A 21,847-nucleotide genomic window follows, 5' to 3' on the forward strand; every position below is an offset into this window, starting at 1 on the left:
GCAGTGGGCCTGTGTGGTGGGTCATTGCCCAATGTCCTCATCCATCCATAGGGAAGACCCTGCAGAGTGGGACGATTTAATAGCTGATGATAATGATACCAACACAGCTGATTTTCATTGATTTTGCGTGATAATACTGATTGAACTCTATATATAACTCAATCATAAAGCCTAATTTTCATTACGAAATCAGTGACATGAATAGTTTCACGTTAATTTCGTCAAATAAGTATAACAGGTTCTAAGTTTCATCATCATGTCTTGTAAAATGATTGCACTTCCCTGATGTTTCTTATAAAAAACAAAATATTTCATGCAATCACAATCTTAATAAAAATTAAAGACTATAATGTGTTTTGAAGTTAAACCAAAGTGTAATTTTAGAAAAAACCAATAAGGGAGAATAGAAAGCATTTCCCATGCAAATTCCTGAAGGTAATAAATTCGGACAGATTAAAAACACCGGCCTCGGCCAAGGCTGTGTATGATGGATTCGGGAGTACGCAAGTCAATGACATTTCGTTCAAAAAATTGTCAACAATTTGGCTTCCCGCCAAAGCTAGATACTCGAAAATATCTCTTACGTTAGACTGCCTACTGAAAATGTAAATAGATCATTGGAATATGTTATTTATTTATGTTTTTGACTAACGTAGCTAGGCAAGTATAGTGTATTTTTTAATATAAATTAGGCAATATGAGTTGTTTAGTCTCATTTTCCTGTAGATATGATGAAAAAGCATAAAATACGTTTTCTATTTAGTATAGCAATGTAAAAAAATAAATTACCTACTACAACATACTACATCTACTTAGTTCGTTAAAAATCCATTTTCTTTGTTGACTGCATATTAAATTACTGATGTTTTCCCGCGGCTTCGGCGGGAACAGTTATTTTTCCGGGATGAAAGGTATGCAAAATTTCAATAAAATTGGTGGAGTATAGAGCGTGAAGAAAACCAAACTTGCTGTACATTTATAATATTAGTTAGCATTTTGTTAGTAAGCTATCTGCCATATTTATGTGAAAATACAAAAGGGAAAAGAAACGAAAATTTTGAAATACCTAGCACTAGAAAATAGCCAAGGTATTACGTTGAGAAACGTCAAAACACGAGTAGGAAGGCCCGCGTCAATCAATCAGTCAATTGTCAAACACACCCAAACAGGTAGACCAGAAATAGGCAAACTTCCGTGTGGAATTTAAGAAACATACATACATATACCTACTTGCATTTTTTTTATATATTTAATATATTTAATGGTGAAACAATTTTTGAAATCGGTTCGGTAGTTTCGGAGATTACCCGCCTCAAACATACAAACTCACAAACGCTTACTTCTTTATAATAATGGTACATTATAGATAGAGCGCGTCAAAGTTAATAAATTTTACGCTTAAACCTTCGCCAGGAATCACAATGTCAGTGTTTTTGCATTTATCGCGAACAGACAGACAGGCGCAACAGAGGACTATAATATTGTACCCAAGGACAGTTAGTTATATAGGTGTATTACAATACTTATATCTAAGATACATTAAACAAATGCATACCTATATGCATAGCGTTTACAGCTATAAAAGATCAATTTTGTCTAGAGCGTCGAGTAGAGTCGACAGCACATCGACCTACCAAAATTCATTGCAAACTCGTCGCTATTACCGCGCACCGGTAACTTGATGTGCTGTTGACTGTACTAGAGTCTAGAGAAACAAATACATTTATAGTTAGAAAATAATCGTATAATGAAATTTACATAACGACTGGTAAAGGATACGATTGCTACCCCCTACACAAGACTAAGTAAAATCAGATTTTTCCACATTTTCCGAATAGTGTCTGTCTGATAAAACCTATTAGAGTTTAGGACACACTATACAGACAGACGGACATCGTAATCATCGTCTATATTACCGCATTTTTGTCGCTACCACCGAACGCTTCGTAAAGTTGATGGCACAACGGGTTGTTTTGTATTCTAGGAATGTAAAGTACAAGTTGTATTAGCTCCATTTGGAACTAGCCGCATGAAACTACTGGGAATAATGGTAGAGGTAGGTAGGTATGTAATAAATCATAAATAAAATCCGTGTAATAAATAAATATTAGAACAAATCTCACAAATTGAGCTAGCCCCAAAGTAAGTTCGGGACTTGTGTTATGGGATACTAATTCAACGATATTTTAAATTTTATAACAAATACATATATAGATAAACATCCAAGACCAAATCCAATCAGAAAAAGATCATTTTCCATCATGACTCGACCGGGGATCGTGGAGAACCCGGGACCTCTCGGTTCAGAGGCAAGCACTTTACCACTGCGCCATCGAGGTCGTCGTAGTAGACATTTGGATTTCCTTCGTTGTTGCAAAAAATATCCATCAAGGCACATGCCTTGATCATCAAGCCCTACATACAATATCAAGCATGTATGAGCACTGCTGCTATGATGCAAAATGTATTGTCCAATAAAGTATAAGTCTGATCAGTAGGTTTAGTGTGGGTTTGCATTCTCTTCTCAAAATCGAGAAGTCTCAGCGAACTAATCAAATTGCGTTGTGGTTGTCGTTGCGTCACAATGGCGCAATGTGATTGGTTAGTTGCGTCTCACTTGATGGTGACATGTATAATAGCAACGTCGCGCTACGCATACAGTTTACAAAGATCAGAAAATGTATTTTCAACGAATTACATTTTTTGACATTGCAATACCAAATATGATGGTCGAGATTGTGTTGATAAAAACCCAGTGTTGCCAGACGACAGAGATGAAGCCCACATTTTAACCACTTCAAGTAGAAGAATTTCAATTTAGAACCAGGTATAATGGCTTGATTATGAAATGGAATATCTACCACATAATGGAACCTTTCATACCGGCAGCCTCGTGGAGCAATATAATTATTTGACATTTAACAAATAAAGAAACAAATTTGTAATTGAATTTAATCCTAACTAATATAAATGCGAAAATGAGGTAATTCACGCTCTGTCATTTCGTCCATACCAATCTTAAATGTTGCACCTATAGTTTGAAGTATAGATAATGACTTAATATATCTGCTCCCGTGGAAAATCACGCGGTCGAAGCCGCGGGCATAGCTAGTTGTAAATAATTATGTACATATATCATATTATCTCCAAACAAAATGTTAACCAAACTCGGTATGTCACCAACCCAAACCATCCAGAGTCAAGCCACCACGGGCATTCAACTTGGTGACCTCAGGGTTGCAAGGGTCACAGAGGTCAATCAATATTTGGTTACCCGTTAAAATGTTAAAATTGCCGGAGATATGGCTTCCGTATCCGCCTGCTTATTGGGACACCGCGGATGTACAGTCACGGCTTATCAACTTGCTCAAATCTCTGCAAATTCGACCCTATTACCGTGCCATAACATTAATACTGAATAATTAAATAAATAAATAAATTAGGACAAATCACACAGATTGAGCTAGCCCCAAAGTAAGTTCGAGACTTGTGTTATGGGATACTAACTCAACGATACTAAATTTTATAACAAATACATATAAAGATAAACATCCAAGACCCGGGCCAATCAGAAAAAGATCATTTTCCATCATGACCCGACCGGGGATCGAACCCGGGACCTCTCGGTTCAGTGACAAGAACCTTACCACTGCGCCACCGAGGTCAGAGATCAGTAAAAGCTAGGATATACTAGATATTTATTTTGTACCCGTAGTTCTATCGTTTTTTGTGGTAGTACCACGGATACCACTGTGTACCTACCGCATGTAGTGGCACAGTACCCTGGGCTTTAGGGCTATGAATGTTACTAGTGTAATGGCGCCCTAAGGTTAAACAGTTCAGATAAGTTCGCCTGGCTTCGAGACTTCACTGACAATGAAGCTAGGGTATGCTCAGATGCGTGAGAGAGTAAGCTAACAATTTTGCATCTAATTTAGGTCTAATCTCCAAAAAGCTAATTGTAACCTAACGTAGTGCTTATAAATGTTTAAGTATTTGTCGAATAGAAACATTTTCAAAGACGTCTTTTTTTGCGTCGTCAACAGCCTCAAATTTGGACAAAAACAAGGTTGTCGAACCTTCCGATCGGGGCGGCCATGCGTGTCCTACCTCGTTTTTCGAGGCCTAGACCAGAAAAAAAATGTTTGTTTACCAAAAAATTAGGTTTCTAGAACGTTATAGTTATGTAACAATACTTATATTGCAGATAAATAGATAATCAATCAAATAATATAAATATTATTATTCAATTGCTATCAATAGAATGATAGACAAACAGTAGTTATGGTGTGTGGTTTGCGCCCTGGAATAGGAGACGAGTTATAAAGCCTTGACAGCAAAGAGGAATTAGGTGCCAAGAGCGGTGGACGCCAGGCAAGAAGCCGGCCGTAAAATCAAAGAAAACAGCTGGCGTCAGGCTTCGCAGCGCCACAGCCCCGAATGGAAACTAAGAGAGAGAAAGACTCATTTTGGTTTAAATATCTTTGTCAAATGGTACCTACCTTTACCTTAAGTCAGGTGCCATACTTTTTATTAAACTGTGTTTTATTGCAAAATCAAGGATTAAGAATCAGCTCATGGGAAGCGGTTGAAAGATGTTCAATTATTCTGATGTAACAACGCAATGCGTGTTTCCAATTCCAACAATGTGTTACCAACATCGATATCTCGTTCTGTTTCTATCATTTTGGTAAATATTTTTGGATGGCAATCTAATCCAAATTTGTACCTATACTTTTTCGGTAGAAATAGAAATCTAACTAAAGAGATAATCTTTAATTTTATTAAAGTATAAGACTATTACAAAATATTTTTTTCGACCAATAAAAGTAACTCAGAAAAAAATTTATTACTATGATTAATTGTTACATTTCAAGTGAAAAAAATTTTTTATTTGGAAATTTTTACAACCATTTTTGTTTACATAATAAATGTGACATTTTAAATGTCTTTAGTTATTTTCTTCATTCAAAAACAATTTTATTAACCGTAAAAATTAAATAAATTAAACATTTTTTTTTTATTTTTTGCGAGGTAAAAATAATGGAAACTCACTCTTTCTATACGGGAATCTCGGACCTCGAAGGAAGGGTGTAACCAGAGGAATCGTATGCACCGACATAATATATCAAAATATCTTGGATTATCACAAAATGATCGCACTTTTCACTACGAAAAAATCTTGCAAAAATATACGAGCTTCCTCCGCCACGATTGATTACGCGAATGAAAAAATTGAAGAGCGTATTCCAAATGCAAAATTAATTTTGTTTTAAAATTTGACTGGGCATAGATTAATAGTGCATAGATTAATATTAAAGGTGGAAGGTTGGTTATTTTCACTACAATTATATATTTTTTCATTTTTCATTATTTTGCCGCCTATTTTCAAGCTATTGCTTTGTTTGTTAAATAAAGAAAAAGGGAACTGGTCGTCTCGTTTCTCATATATTTTCATGTAAGTTAATTGTGTTTCACATCATAACCTGTTTTGATATACCTTTTGCTATGTACATTATGTACTTTTATATATTATTAGAAAAAAAAAAAACATTGTAAGAAACAATAATAATGGCATGATAGGGACCAACACTGTTCAAATGAGTTTCTTTCGGCATTTCTTCTCAGCAGTGGTCGTTCCGAAATGCCAGTAGTTTGTAGCTTGTGAGAAATAACTATAAATATTAAGATTGACGAGAAAAAGTGCCTGTGAAGGTTTAATTTCTGAATAAATTATTTGAATTTGAATTTGAAAAAAACTAGTTCTCTCTTTAAGCGGGAATTTTTCAATAAAACACCGTTTTTAAGTTTACAGGACATGTAGATAAATTAACCATAAAGTTAGGTATCATATATACGGAATACTATAAACGGTTGTCTGTTTTATACACTATTTTAGCATACATTGAAGGTTGCCAATGTCATATGGTGCAATGTAAGTAGTTGCGCCAAAACTGTGGCGCAATGCGCGCCCGGCTTGCATTCGGCAGCGGATGGGAAAAGGGAAAAGAACATGTAATTCGCGACGAATCCATTCAATTAAGTATAGGTAGATCTGTATATATTTTCTCGGGAAATATATAAGACTAGGCTGTTGAGTGTGTGTTGATACATCAACAAATTATTGGCCACTAGCTTCGCCCCGGGGCTTTGCTCCCATAGGAATTTCGTGATAAAAGCACCCTATGTATTATTCCAGGTTACCCTATTACCAGGTTATATTCTACCCGTGTACCTAATTTCATAACAATCCGTCCAGTCGATTTTGCGTGAAAGGGTAACATACATACCACATACATACATCCTCACAAACTTTCGCATAGGATAGGATTGAACTATAATAGATTTTTTTACAAACAAATAGGTATATTTGCTGCATTTATTTAATTGCATTAGCTGCAACTTCGCCCGCCTTCGCTATGTTTGACCTCGGATCTAACTAGGTACATATATATCTACGCCAGATTTCATCAAAATCGGCCCAGTGGTTTAGCAGACAGGCTTTCGAATTTTTAATATTGTGCGTTATTATGAACTCTTTCTACATTTAAATAGGTACCAGAACCGTCAAATTTCGATTTATTTAAAAGTCTTACGTTTGATATCCTTACATCCATAACCCTACATAATTATAAAACAACACAAAAACTACTGCACTGATTTTCATGCGGCTTTCACCAATAGATAGTGAGGTTCCTTAGAAATAAATATGGACAAATCAGACAGATTGAGGAAGGTGTATTGTGGGTGTATTATTTATTATGTTTTAACCCGAGCGAAGCCGGGTCCGGCCGTTAGTATAAATTTATTTTTAATAGTATATAGTTTATTAAGTATATTATTGTTTTAATAGGGCTAATTAAGTAGCCTACATTACTCCTGTATAAGTATACAGGAGTAATAAAACTAAATTAACCTTATTATTTCTATTCTACTTCCTACCGATATTATAAAAGTGTGTATGTATGTTTGTTAGTCTTTCACGCAATATCTATTATAGTTAGGTACAGATTGTTTTGAAATTTGGCACACGGGTAGAATATAACCCGGAATAACACATAGGGTACTTTTCATCGCGAAATTCCAACGGGAGCGGAGCCCCGGGCGCTGCTAGTTGATAATATATTTACTGGGAATTTCAAAATATTCTTCTTCTAGAAGAATATTTTGTTTTGTTTTGTTTATTTCTATACCATTACGTAGCCTTGTTATTGATTTTCAATTTTCCATATTAGCACGTGCGACTTCTCGTGGGAAGTAGGTCACTGCCTAACAGATTGTATCAGCTAGTTTAAATACATACATATATTATGAAATGAGAAAGAATAATAAAGAAAGAGGACTCTGGGCTCCGAGGCTTAATGGCTAAGGAAGTACCGGGAAAGAGATGACAGATCGATGTCGCACACATATTCATGAATTGGTATTTAAAAATCGATTTTAATTTTTTGTTTCCTCTATATGTCTGTTCTCGGAGCTGTGATGTCCCAAAGCACGTAAAAAAATAAGCAGGTAATCAAAAAAATTGATGAATCGTCGAAAAGTCAACCCTCTTTGGGAATGCTGTTGTCGTCTATGGCTTATACATATGTGTAATGCATGGATTTAGTAAGTACTTGTGTCAAATCAATTACAATATATGCACTTCAAATCAAATCATTTATTCAGAAATTAGACTTACGCAAGCACTATTTCATGTCAAATAATTATATAGGTATTACTGGCTTTTACCACGAGAAGATTTCCGAATACTTTTCTGGAATGATTTTTACCCTGTCTGTCCTTCACTGTACTCTGAGCTACATGTATGCTAAGATAAGGAAGATTGATTCATTAGAGCGTAAAGAGGCTAACAAACAAACTTTCGCATTTATAATATTAGTTGGGATAATAAAAAGTAGTGGTAATTTCTGAAAAAGCTACAAACTACTGGCATTTCGTAAAGAAAACTCATTTGAACAGTGTCCGCCCCTGTTTTATTGATTTTACACCAACTGACCTGGAAAAGATCATTCAGGCTTGTTTTCGAGGCCATTTCTGTCGCCGTGACCCACAATAGGGAAGAAAGTTTTAAATTAGTTTCTAGATCTTTCTTCGCATTGTTTACGTTGATCCGCCATGGAGGTCCTGGGTTCGATTCCCAGCGCGCGCAAATTATTTGTGCCCGTGACCACAAATATTTGTCTGCGGTTCTGGGTGTGTTGTGCCCATAGATAAAATTAAATATTTCTTTTATCTATGGTTGTGCCCGTTTCTGTGTTTGTGTGCATCGGGACGCGATACAAGCTTAGTGCTTAGTGTTTAGTGTACATTTAGTGTTTTCCCGCGTCTTGGCCCGCGTGAATTTTCCACAGGAATAGTTATTTTTCTGAGAGAAAAGGTACCCTATGTCCTTTTCCATATTACATGTATGCAAAACTTTAATAAGATTGGTTGAAAAGATAAAGCGTGAAGAGGTAACAAACAAATAAACTTACTTTCGAATTTATAATATTAGTTACGATACTATAGTCGTGAAATCTACAGTGTGTTTTATACATATCACGTCTAACCCCTTACGGGGTAGACAGAGCCTAAGCTTTAGCATATGGCGAGCTTATTGATGGAATTGACATTAAGGAGTGACAGGTAGATAATAACGCATCGCCTATGATACAAATCTCAAGTTTATCCCTTTCCCTTGATTAACTTTTGCAATCTACACGGATAGAACAGTTGTGGCGCCATGTTTTCCTTTCGACCATTGAAGACGTTTTTTTTTCTTTAGGAAAATGTTTGCTGTTGCCAATCGCTGTCAAGGCTTTATATCCCTGACTCGCCTCGTACGATGTCCACGGGAGCATATGAAGTGGTCCTATATTGCCTCAAAGGACTAGACAAAAAGACAACGTCATTTATTGATTTTTTCCATTGGAATGACATAGGTACGAATGTTGTGGCCTTGTAAACGTCATTATGAAGCCTGCTGTAATATACATATAATAAAACTGCAAATGTGCTATGTCTGTCTGTACATAGATGATTTTAAAGAAAAACAATTATGGGACTAATGGAAGCATAAAATATTTTATTTATCGATTTTATGTCTGTATGTTATTGCATTGTATGAATTTATTGCAGTTGTATAGCGAATGGTCTAACATAAAATCTGGTATAGGTTTCATCGCGTTACGTTGCTTAGAACTTGAAATATTGACAATAAGCACGAGGCAAACGCGGGCGAAGTCGCGGGCGATGTAGCGTGCAAAAGCTAGTAATACATAAAGCTAGAGTTGAGACAGCTCAGAATATAAGTTCTGGGAAAAAGAATTCAAAATTCTGGCATTTTTAGGGTTCCTTACCTAAAAGAATAAACCCGTCTAAAATCAAATTTTTGTATAGTTCTGTATATCAGCTTTTTCTCCTTCTTTTCTTTTCCCCTGCCTATTAGGGAACCTAATAGGCAGGAGAACCTAATAGAATAAAACTAGATCTTATTGCTAAAACTCATGAATCGTGATAGTTAGACTTGGACATTTTCACAGATGATGTTTCACAGATGACAGACGACAAAGAAATCTCTTGCCGATATAACAACACATGCTAAAAAGGAATCATACAATTTGTCCCCGCTTACAAGCTGCATCTCTGCGATGATACCCGCGTAATTATTTAAAAAAATATGCTCATTTTTACGCACCGCAGCGCCGTTTACTATATAAAACACCATAAAATTTGACCAAATGACTTTTTGACCAAATCCTACTGGAATTATGTAGTCTCGGGATAAAAAGTAGATACCATATGTGTTAATCCAAGGCATCAGCTTCGTAAATATCAATATTTCATAAAAAATCGCCCAGCCGTTTAAGTGTGAAGTAGTAAAATAAATACAAACTTTCGCCTTTGTAATATTAGTGGGATATGGTACGGAACCCTTCGTGCCCGAGTCAAACACGCTCTTGGCCGGTTTTAAAAACAATTTCCCCCTTTACAAGTCGGTGTAAAACTACGCAGTATTAGGAAATCATGAATGAGCAAGTACAACTGAATCAGTTGTATTATAAAACGGCCCGCGAGGACACGTAATGGGGGACTTCCTCTTCTATGCGCATGCGCATCGGAGCTAGTTTTGACGTTGTAATAGCATAATTGTTAAGAGAATCTAGCGATACGATTTTTACGAAATAATGTATTTAAAAAAAAAACATACTTTCGCCAATATGCTGACGGCTAACGACAATAAAGATGACAAGGAAAAAGTAGCGGGCCCTGGGCTCCGACGCTCAATGGCTGACGAAGAAACCGGGTAACGCTACAGATGAGAGAGAGACCAGGGCAGAAAGTGCGATAGGGAATGTAATAAACATAGGTAAAGTGCTTGTCTCTGAACCGAGAGGTCACGGGTTCGATCCCGGTCGGGATGGAAAATGATCTTTTTCTGAATGGCCCGGGTCTTGGATGTTTATCTAGTGTAAGTTTCTAACCTTGTCATCCACTCTAGACAAACAATAGTGTCTACGCCAGTACACCACAACACTAGGCACATCCCGCCCGCGACCCCTCGCGCGGCAGCCAATGGCTATCGAACACGACAATTTAAATTTTATTCCTGCGCGCGCACTACAAATCTAGTTTTTCTATTGTTTTCTTTTCTGTCATTCGATTCGATTTCTGTTTTTCATTATATCAATTTGTAAGAACAAAGAAAAATATAATTATCTAATTCTTAGCTCCAAGTACTTTATTTTAACTACCTATTAGTTCCGTAACGAACAAATAGTCCACACAAAATTACATGAAAAGTAAATAACACTGATTGTAAACATCTAGAATCTTCCGAGAAAATTGAAAATACTGAGAGGCGTGTACAAAAACCAAATAAATTAAAATACGCAAATCTCAAATCCTTCATACACTTTCAAGGGGAAATGTACTTATCTAACTACCAATAAACAGTACAAAAACCTTCATTGCAATTTCGCCTCTATTACTACGACTTAAAGGTCTACGCGGGATAATTTTCATTGCAAATGATTGTACCTAATAAAAAAGATGTCAATTTTATTCCGTTAGCCAAAATGGTGATCTGTATAAATCCCCTGTAGTCGTTTAGGGATTGGTGAAAAGAGTATTAGGTAAAATAACCGGCCAAGTGTGAGTCGGACTTGTTCTCGAAGGATTATTATCAGAGGTAAGCGTTTGTGAGTTGTATGTTTGATGCGGATAATCTCCGAAACTATCGAACCTATTTCAAAAATTCTTTCACTATTTGACAGGTACATTATCGAAGGTTGCTATAGGCTATATTTTATCTCAAAATTACTACGGGAGCGAAGCCACAGGCAACATCTAGTCTCATACAAAGTGGCAGTTTGGGCACGTGATGAGAGACAAATGATGTCAAAGCTCTGTCTCGTTTCTTCTCATTTAGTTAAGTATTTCTAATACGCAAATATCTTTATTATATACGAGTGACATGGAAATGTCTGTTTACGATTGAAGAAAGTGAATAATTTTTGTTATTGCACGGTGCAGTATGGTCAAGATTGTGTTGCCAGTCAACAGGAGATAGCATTTCTATTCTCATCACTTTCTTGACAGATTGTATATATATATACGCCGCTGGATCTCACAATAATCCCCAAATAGTCTACTAAAAACAATGGTAGGTAATGAGCTAAAATATTCTGGGTTTTTTTCCCCTCGAACCGTAACTATTCATGAGTTAGATTTGTTTAAATATTCAAGGATTTGAACTTAGGACCTTCCTGCCATAGACGGTTCAGACGATAATAGTAGATTTCAAGTTTATTTTTCACTAGATGTTGCCCGGGGCTTCGCTCTCGTGTGAATTTTGACATAAAATATATAGCCTATAGCATCTTCTAATAGTGAAAGAATTTTTGAAATCAGTTCAGTAATTTCGGAGATTACCCGCCTCAAACATACACTTACCTCTTTATAATAATAGTATCTATAGATTTAGAAAGGACACCGCGCTTTATTTTATCGCGGGATATTTTTTCTTATTTGTTCAACTATGAATTAACAATCAAGGAAGTATACTATCTCTCAAATCTCCGCATGTTATGGTTGCTTTCGGGACTGTGACGCCGCGATAGTCGGCGTAAAAATAGCCTTAACATTTTGAAGATTCAGCTGTTATTTTATAACCGGCTAACTGTTTTGATGTACCTTTTCTTACCTTGGGAAATAAAGTACGCTATGTGCTTGAGTTTTAAACTTTTTTTCAGTTTATTTTCGGTGTAAAACAGAACGTCATTTAAGTAGCAGTCGGTTAAATAAACAAACAAGGCGTCAAGATCGACACACTGTCGCTTCTAATCCTTTTAACTCTACTATACATAGACAATCCCTTTATAAGTTGACCCACTTACATAAAATATCGATGTCCTTATTCTATTCTTAATATTTTACAAATATTTATAATTATGCAAAACTGTAGGTAACTGTTGGCGCCATTTTTATTGAAATTATTATAAAATCTTCGTTTGTTGGTATTAGGCTTGTAAAATAATTAATTTATATTCTACTAGTCCTACTTATAAATATTATAAATGCAAAACCATCACAAATTTTGTTTCTCTTTCACGCAAAATCTACTGGACGGATTATTATGAAGTTTGATACCCGGGTAGAATATAACATGGAATAACACATAGGGTACTCTTTATCCCTAAATTCCTACGGGAGCGAAACCCTGGAGCGCAGCTAAGTTCATTATAATAATTGTAAAATCAAATATTATGTCTAGAGGACTAATTATTGACAAGGCCAATTAGCTTTCGAACCCATTTCAAATTGAGGACGTTTTGCTCTCAGAGCATTATATATTGTGGTCGATGTGCACCCAAGGATGCGACGTTTAGCTTCCAAAACCTCTTGATCTTAAATTTTCACATTGTATAGAAAGCCGAATCTTCGATATTTAAATACTTCGTTTTTTTCTTAATTTATACCATGAGCTACAGAGAGACCGTTTCAGGTCTTTCTCAGTGCAGCTGTTGTCGCCTATCAATCACTATTTGTCCCTTAATCGCCTCCTACGACATCCTATAATGACAGCAATTGCTCTTTAATTAGTAATTACAATTCATCATTAGGACGTGGGAGAGCATTCTTGTTATTTTTAATTGTTTGTGGTGGCATTTTTTTCATGTCGATTATGAAAAGAAACTGTCAATCATGAATGTACAGCCGGGGGCAGAAAACATTGTCCAGATTCAATGCAAATTCAACTTGATATTTAATTCAACTATAAATTAAAGGGCGAATACGATGAGAATTGACGAATGTGCAAGGTTAAGGTGTATAATTTATTATGTTTTTACCCGAGCGAAGCCGGGACGGGCCGCTAGTATGTTCTATTATTAAAAAAAAAATGTTCTTTGTTATTATACCTATTGTTAGTGCGGTGTAATAATTTGGCTTTTCTTTTCACGTTTTTTTTTACATTAGGGTTGTGCTAGTACCTATTTGAAAAACTATTTATCGATATAAAAGCAAAAAGCAAATATCTACTTAGTTGTAAACTATTTTGTTTTGGTGTTTTAATTTTAGTTATCGATAGTTTGACAAATCTATTTGCCCAAATATCGATAAGCATTCTGTCAACCTGTTATTGACATCGATGTCACATTATGGACAGGACAATCGATAGTATGAGTCTGTCTGTTACGTCGCCAAGTTAAATCTAAATGCAGTTGTGTTACAACAATTTTTGGAATCAGCTGAATGTACACGCAACACGCAGGCGCGTCCCACCACGTGCCGGGTCGATGACCTCCTGATAAGTGCCTGATAAAACGCCCAGGGTGACAGGTATTGAAAATATAATAATTTATGGCTACTAACGATCCTGGACTCATCTTGCGATTTTGACAGAAATAATCAGGATTTTTTTATCTAAAATATTTTTTACGGCCGACCTTCGCCCTAATATTATGAGATTTCAATCAATCGATTCTATGTTGTACGCGTCGATTTACTTCCGTCGTAACATACGGTGACGCATGGTTCTGCACTAGAATAGGTCCACTCCATATCCTCCCGTGGATATCGTACGAGGTGACTAAGGGACACATAGCATTAGCTGATTTGGCAATAATAGCTTTTCCAAAGAGCGTAGACCTCAGGTATATCATCAATTTTCAAAATTTTCGCTTGGTTCACGGCGACACAGCCCCGAATGCAACCTGAGGTGAGCAAGAGATGGAGAGACAGAGAGATACGAATAATCTATGTATTTTATTATTATCCTTAAATACCGCGTCTGTCTGTGTAAACGGGATAAACTTAAAAACTAAGATTTTTGTACGGTTTTCACCAAGATAATTATAGTGTGTTATATTTGGATTTATTGCTAGGATTATAGTTTCACCCGAACGCCGCCGCTAGAAACTAGAAACTGAGTTGAAACAATCTATTTACACATGATAATAGTCTATTTTAACTGTACCTCCTCTGTATTCTGGCTCTGTACCATGTAACCATGACAATTTTCTGCCCGGGCGGCGCAGTGCCTTCTGACCTGGTTACACTGGGTCACGTCACGTGTTGTGCAGTTGTTTTTATGCGCCATTTGCATAATCAGAGCTGAGATGATTTTGTATTATTGTAAATGGAGCAAGATAATATATGTTATACAATATAGTATCGTTGAGTTAGTATCCCATGACACAAGTCTAGAACTTACTTTGGGGCTAGCTCAATCTGTGTGATTTGTCCTAATATATTTATTTATTATTTATTACTACATTTATACCAACTTCAGCCCATATCCTGTACAAACCAGAAAACAGGACATCAGAAAATATGGACTTCCTTTTTAAAAGTCTATTATTTAATTTGATTCCCTCGCGCTATTCGCTTTTGGGGTACAACACTAGATGCGCAATGATTTATGGCTTTAAATATCTTAATTGAGAACAAAAAATGCAGGTGATAAACAAGTAATTTTCAATAGTTATGATAATTGAGTTTCGGTACAAGGATTTATTGATTAAATACTTCTAGGACCTAGGGCTGCCATTGCTGTACCGGACTTTTACCGAAAATAGAAATAGTAATGTTAGGATTTATGTAAAAAGTTCGGTCGAGTGAATACCTACGTTATTTCTAGGCAATATTCAAAGACAACTAATAAAAATCCTAAACCGTCCTTGAAACTGAGACAAATCCAGAGAAGCCTGACGGATGGCAGCCCTAACTATAATAATAATAATAAATATCTTTATTCTTTAGTAACTTTTGTTTACATTTTCGGTATGTGATCGGAAACTCCATTTAAGTTCATAAAAGAACTTGTGTTTGGAGAGATCTACTACCCCTAACTATTGTGGTCCATGGACCAAGATAAATTAAACACTCCATTATCAAATCTACTGTAAGTCATAACAATAATTATTCTATTTCATAATGAACAGATATATTCAGCGATCTTTGATTTGACAAATAATTTTCTTGTCAAACTTGTCCTCACCAGCTAAGCTTGTTCTTTTCTGCTGACAGTTACAGAAAATCTGCAAATAATTAAAAATATAGATTTAGAAAAAAAAAGCATTTTTGTTATTTGCATTTCCATCCAATGCAGCTGGCCAGACCAAGGAATTAGTAGGTACTCCAGACACGCCTTATCACCTGACATTAGGACGCGCAGGCGCGGTAACCATGGAAACTGGAACATGGCCGCCGTTGCCATAGCAACGGTATGTAGGACAGGCGAGCCTAGATGACCTATATTTGAGGTCTGGAGCCCTGCCTCGGTTATTACATAGCAATCATAATATATATCCAACCGATGACCGCATTGCACACAAAGGCCATCGTAACTGAAAAACATGTCGTTTTAATAATGAAAGTAAAACATAGTTAATAAAATAATACTCTTCATAAAAATGTTAAAGCATTTTATGTTGTGTCACTAGCGCACTTTACTATCTTTGACATTGGTAGAACGAGACAAAACATACTTCAGTTTATAGTATACCGTATCTTTTTTACGATTATGAGGGTTTGTATACGTGTAAAGATTTGTTTCTTCCCGTTTACGTGGGAATTTCGGAAAATCCTTGCGGTATGTAACACACACTAACCTGTGCAAGGACCGAATTTCATACCAAATTTCAGCTTTCTACAACCAATACTTTCGATTGTTTTGTCCGTCTGTCCGTGAGATAATGATGCCAGTAGTTTGTATTTGAGAAATCCTATATATCATTTAAAATTTGACGAGAAAAAGTGCCTGTGAAGGTCTATATAAGATAAATTTGATAGAAAATTTCCATTTAGGTGGTACACACATAAGAAAGATATCCGAAAATCAAAAACGTCGAATACTCTACTATACAAATATTGACCTAGAATCGTGAAAAAATACAAGAAATAAGGGCTTACGATTGAATTCCGGGTAAAAATAAAAAACCGTAAATATTAACAAAAGTAACGAATTTTACTTTGAATAATCATCATTGCTAAAGGACATTAATAGTAAGGGACATAAAAAAATAGTTAAAACATAAAAACACTCTTACCATAGTAAGCCATGTTCGTCACTAGTCTTTCATTGATCATCTTGGCACTATAATGTAACACTATATCGTTAGAACATTTTCCACATCACAGCACAACACTAAACTGGAAATCGCGCTTTCAAATTAAGAACGTGGCTCTGGAATGGAACTATTTTTTTAAATTTTAAATAGAAATGTTATTATTTAAAAAAAATATAGCGTATTTTTTTTTTGTAGAAGATAGTATCCATATAGATAGTGTCTGGCTTGCTGCCATTTCAGCAAGGCACTCTCATGGATTTAGTAAGTGTACTTCATACGACCAGAGTACCTACTAATTCCATGGGCACTCTATAACGAATGTCAATACATATAATAAAATTGAAGAAAGGCCAAATTTGTACATTGGATATTTTTTTAAATTCTTCATGGAATATACTTAGTTATTTACGTACCTATGTAATATTATTATATTATAAAACAAACAAATAGCCATTTCACTTTTAAATTTTTCGCCGTCGTAATAAATTACCTTGAAATGTAAGGTTTATCGTTTAACGTGACTAAATGTATCAAACGAATTTGAAACACGTTTTTGAAGATATGTTATCAATTTGGTATGAATGAATCAAAGAAATTATGTGTGAATTAATGATAATTTAGTAAATGTATTTTTTTATTATCCTGTATCTTCTATCTAATAAAATCAGCTCCAAAAATGCCGCAATCGGAATATCACCGATAAATATATCTTTTTAATCTTATTATATTTTTCGTGAAATAAATTGAAAAGTTGGTGTCACTGTTATATTTCTGGAATTAGAATAAGTTAATAGTGAGTAGGTGTATTTATTAACATAATATTAAAATGTATCGATAATCATATGAAAAAATATTTATTTTAATACGTCGTCATAGATTATTATATTAAAATACAATTATCTTTTTAAGAATAAGTATATTTATTTGTGAGTGATTTAACATTTTGTATGCTTCATTTTCGCATAATATATTTATTTAAATAATCTATTTCAAATGCTAATTTGACCAAGATAAATAGTGTCGTTACGAATTTGTTTTTTTTCCCGCCAATTTGTGTCAATGTAAACCGCGACCTTCAATGGCCAATTTAGTCACTTTGTGACGTACTTAATGGCTGTTATAGAATTTACTATTGTATTTTTTTTGCACCTGACAGCCTAATGGTTGATGTGTTAGTTTATGCATTTTGCACTGAGTCTATATATATTTTACAGACTTCAAAACTTGTGCCACAGATATTGAACATTACTGCAGTTGCATATATCGGCCATTTTTATTATCTTAACGTCGATGGCCAAAGAAAAAAGCTGATTCATCATCAACATTGCCCGTGAGTCAAATTCCAGGTCTGTTAAGACCTGGAATTTGACTAATGCAAGCTTTTTGGGATTTAAACTTGATAGAAATTATATGTTTATACTTCTTTCAGTTACCTATAGTTGTAGGTATACTCTTTATGGCTGATCGTCGTGGCTATTATATGGAATGAAACAAACACAGCTAATCGCTTGGTAATAATGGAGTGGATTGCCATAGCCTTCTCTCTCTCTCTCTCTCTCTCATCTGAGATCATCTCCTTTTCCCAGTTTCGTCAGCCGATGAGCGATAGCCTTCTCCATTTCAAAAGCTGGTAAATCGTCAAATAGAGTGCATATTTCCTCACGATATTTTCCTTCACTGGTTGCAGCCTATTAAATATTATTTATAAATATTAATCTCATCGATTAAATATTAGAAATCAAACAAATTATTTAATAATTGAATTAAACGCAAGTAAAATCTTTCGACAGACATCATTTGATTTGAGTCACGTATTGTGAACTCTCGTAATAGTTTAAGCGTTTGGTCTACGCACGATCGAGTGGGTAAATCTTTAGGCAGACACATACAGATTTACAATATAAAGTAAAAATCATATTGGAAATTGTATTCAATTTTAATTTTGTCAAATATATTTTGCAAGACAATAATTATTAATAATGCCAGTAGTATAGAATCATGATAGTATTATATAATAAGGAAGATATTACACTGGGCCATTGTCACATTACACCTATTTAATTACAATTCTAATGCGTTTTTGACGTGGGCCCTTCACATAGGCAGTAGTAGTAAAAAAACAGAGGACCACTACAAATATAAAGTAATTATTGTGAAAGAGCAGAATTCTGTATCGCCACGGACGAATAGAAGTCATTATATAAAACCAAACTCTGTAAATCGATCTGGACATAATCCTTTCATCTATCGTAGCCCTTAATGGGTTTTCCTACTTCGGACTGAATCAATTTATTTAACACCGAATAAAAAATCATGCCGTAAGCTTTTAAAATATTATTAGCATAGCATAAAAGATATGTATTTCATCTGTGTCATGCAATAATGCAGCTAAAAGCAATATTTGATTAGGTAGACCACCTCAATCAATTCATATTTCGATTTTCTATAACTTTTGTCAACCAAAAAACATGTCTCATGCAAATAAACAAGTGCTCTAGATATTATTCAATATGATTTCACATTCAGATCACCTAAATATCGAAACTTTAAGATGGCTATCTGAATCAATTGAGTAACTAATTTAAAATCGTGTCACGATCAATCAGAATAATATCAAATCAATTATAAATAACCTTGGCCTAGCGCGTCGCATCACCGACTATCGACGTTGAGCCGACGCGTGCACATCACTACGTTGCGTAACTTTTTCGTAAACGCATCCCTCAAGGTTGGCAGCATTGTTTAATGTTTACAATTCGAATTTTCGAATTGTGAATTGGACGGTCAGGGTTTGTGATTTTTCGGAATTCGAATTTGACAATGAAGAATGGAAGAATGTGACCGTCGCCATAAGCAACTCTAAACTGTTCTATTTTTTTGTTTTTTTTTCCCCCACCGTTGTCAAAGATTGTGTTAAAATTACGCCAAAGTTTATCATTTTAGAAATGTGGATAATATTCTAATGCAACTTTTGTTAGATAACAATATAAATATATGTATCAGATAATATTGAGAAAATCCCTTTAAATTATAAATAAAATCTTTTAAATATAAAAATCTAAACTTCAAACCCAATGGTCACATTTAACCAAATAAAGTTCATTTTAAATGTTTATTACATAATTAGAACATTGCGGCAAACGGAACGTCAACATAATATACGTTGTGATAACGTTGGGCAACCGGACCGATTTAAAAATGGAAAATTAAGAACGTTCCATTCCAGCTTAAATGGGACTATAATCGGACGAATTCAAAAAGTACTTCTCTTCATGGAACTCGTGTTGGCAAGCCGCCAACGGCGAGACAGACTGTTTAGGAAATAGCACAGATAAAAAACAATGTCAGGTGAAGTAACTGGCATAATACTGCGATCAGTGAAAAAGAAAATGGCCGCCGGAAAAATATAGTGAAGCAGGTGAAGGAAAAAAAAAATTACGTTGTCTTTTGTCGATAAAACAAAGTTTCGATAATAAACTCGTAACCGAAACAATGGATTGATTAACTATAATTTGAATTGATTTGATTTGATTGAAATCTGTTTACGTATGATTGAACGTAAGCAGAGATTCGATTGCGAATTTTTTGGGGGCGGTAATATCCCATGTGTTGTATAACCTGTGGTCCTGTGGTATAAGTCGTAATGGTGATGGTATCGATGACACTGTGATAGAGGCGGTTAAGACATTCTCACAATGGTCGATCAATGGATAGGTGACCAAAATTATCTTGAGCTCCTCCGTGCTTCGGAAGGCACGTAAAGCCGTTGTTGGTCCCGGTTGTATTTGCAGTCCTTACAACCCGCCAATCCGCAATGGGCCCGCGCGGTGGGTCATGGCCCAAAACTCCTTATCTATCCGTAAGGAAGGCCAGTGCCCCAGCAGTGGGGACGTTTGAATGGCTGTTGATGTTAAGGTGATGATACTACGAAAGATACAACTTTACATACTATGTTTTATAGTTTATCAATCTAGTATCTTATAATCAAATCCCAACTAATATTAAAAATGCGAAAGTGAGTTTGTTTGTTACTTCTTCACGCATTATCTATGCTTCTAACTGGACCGATTGTTACGAAATTTCGTACACGGGTAGAAAATAACCCGGAATAACACATAGGGTACTTTTTATCCCGAAATTCTCACGGGAGCGAAGCCCCAAGGCACAGCTAGTCCTATATAAATTCGTTGATGTTGTTCCCGCCTTACAATAGGACAACTTTACATCCTCCCGTGGACGTCATACGTACTAGGGATAAAAAGCCTTGACGGACAAGGGCATTCCCAAAGAGGTGTGACATCGGATAGTCGTTATCGTTATTAGACCACAAGACAATGGCATTTAAAATCATATGATAACTTAAGCATTGTCTTGTGATAAATACTACTTATTCGACCTTCCTTACGAGACAAATCTATCATTAAATTAGATATACTCTGCAATGTCTACAAAGGACTCGTCGCAACTTCATTGACCGAGCGGGGTCTAGAAAACAAATTGGGGCAAAAATATATTTTTTTAATGTATGTATGTATGTTTGTAACGGGATAACTTTCGAACCGTTTTTGGTCTGATTTTGATAAAATTCAAAAGGTAGGTAAAAAATCTATCTGTCAATAGATTTTTTAAGTTCGTGGGGCATCAAAATCGGTTCAGTATTTTTTGAAATATCCACAAATTTGTAAAAATGTATTGTGTTCACGAGTTCTAAGTTCTTGGCGATTTATTCAATGTGTAGATTTTTTTTTCCACTGTTTTATTATATGTATTGATAACCTTTTACGCATCGTGTAAAAAAATGAGAGAACGTGTGAACTGCGGACGCAATAACGTGTTCTATGTTTTATGGTAGACTTTTTCATCTTAATACTAGTTGTTGCCGCGAACATAGACCTCGCTAACACGATATTTTTTTACAAAATTGTGAATATTTCAAAAACTGCTCAGCCGATTTTGTTGCCCCGCGAACTTAAAAATTCCATTGACAGATCCTACATACCTTTTAAATTTCATCAAAATCGGACCAACGGTTCGAAAGTTATCGCGTTACAAACAAACATACATACATATATACAAACAAAAAATGTTTTTTTGCCCCAAGTAGAATGTGAGACTTCGCTCGCTTCGCTCGCTCGGTCAATAAACATGACCACCACACACAGGATCGGCTCCCGACGAGGGAACACCTCCCGTTTTACACGGTCATCGAGTAACATGTTGAATGCAACAAGACCTCAAGGTAACAGAATATAATGTCTAAAATATCATTTTTGAAAAAATATACTAGGTCT

The 21,847-nt window shown here is 35.4% G+C and overlaps 1 protein-coding gene across 3 annotated transcripts in view; it reads right to left on the reverse strand.

The window, feature by feature from the left end:
• orb2 overlaps window positions 1–21,847 on the reverse strand; it is an 87,054-nt gene that overhangs the window by 38,207 nt on the left and 27,000 nt on the right. Inside the window, exon 1 of one of the 3 annotated variants that reach the window (XM_053766717.1) lies at window positions 5,056–5,229. The exons of the other annotated variants lie outside the window; for them this stretch is intronic. Coding sequence (XP_053622692.1) covers window positions 5,056–5,122 — 67 coding nt within the window. The 5' untranslated portion in view covers window positions 5,123–5,229. Of the gene's footprint in view, window positions 1–5,055; window positions 5,230–21,847 lie in introns of those variants that run through there. 3 annotated transcript variants of the gene reach the window in all.

This window comes from Plodia interpunctella, chromosome 29 (assembly GCF_027563975.2).
Source record: "Plodia interpunctella isolate USDA-ARS_2022_Savannah chromosome 29, ilPloInte3.2, whole genome shotgun sequence".
Classification (NCBI taxonomy): domain Eukaryota; kingdom Metazoa; phylum Arthropoda; class Insecta; order Lepidoptera; family Pyralidae; genus Plodia; species Plodia interpunctella.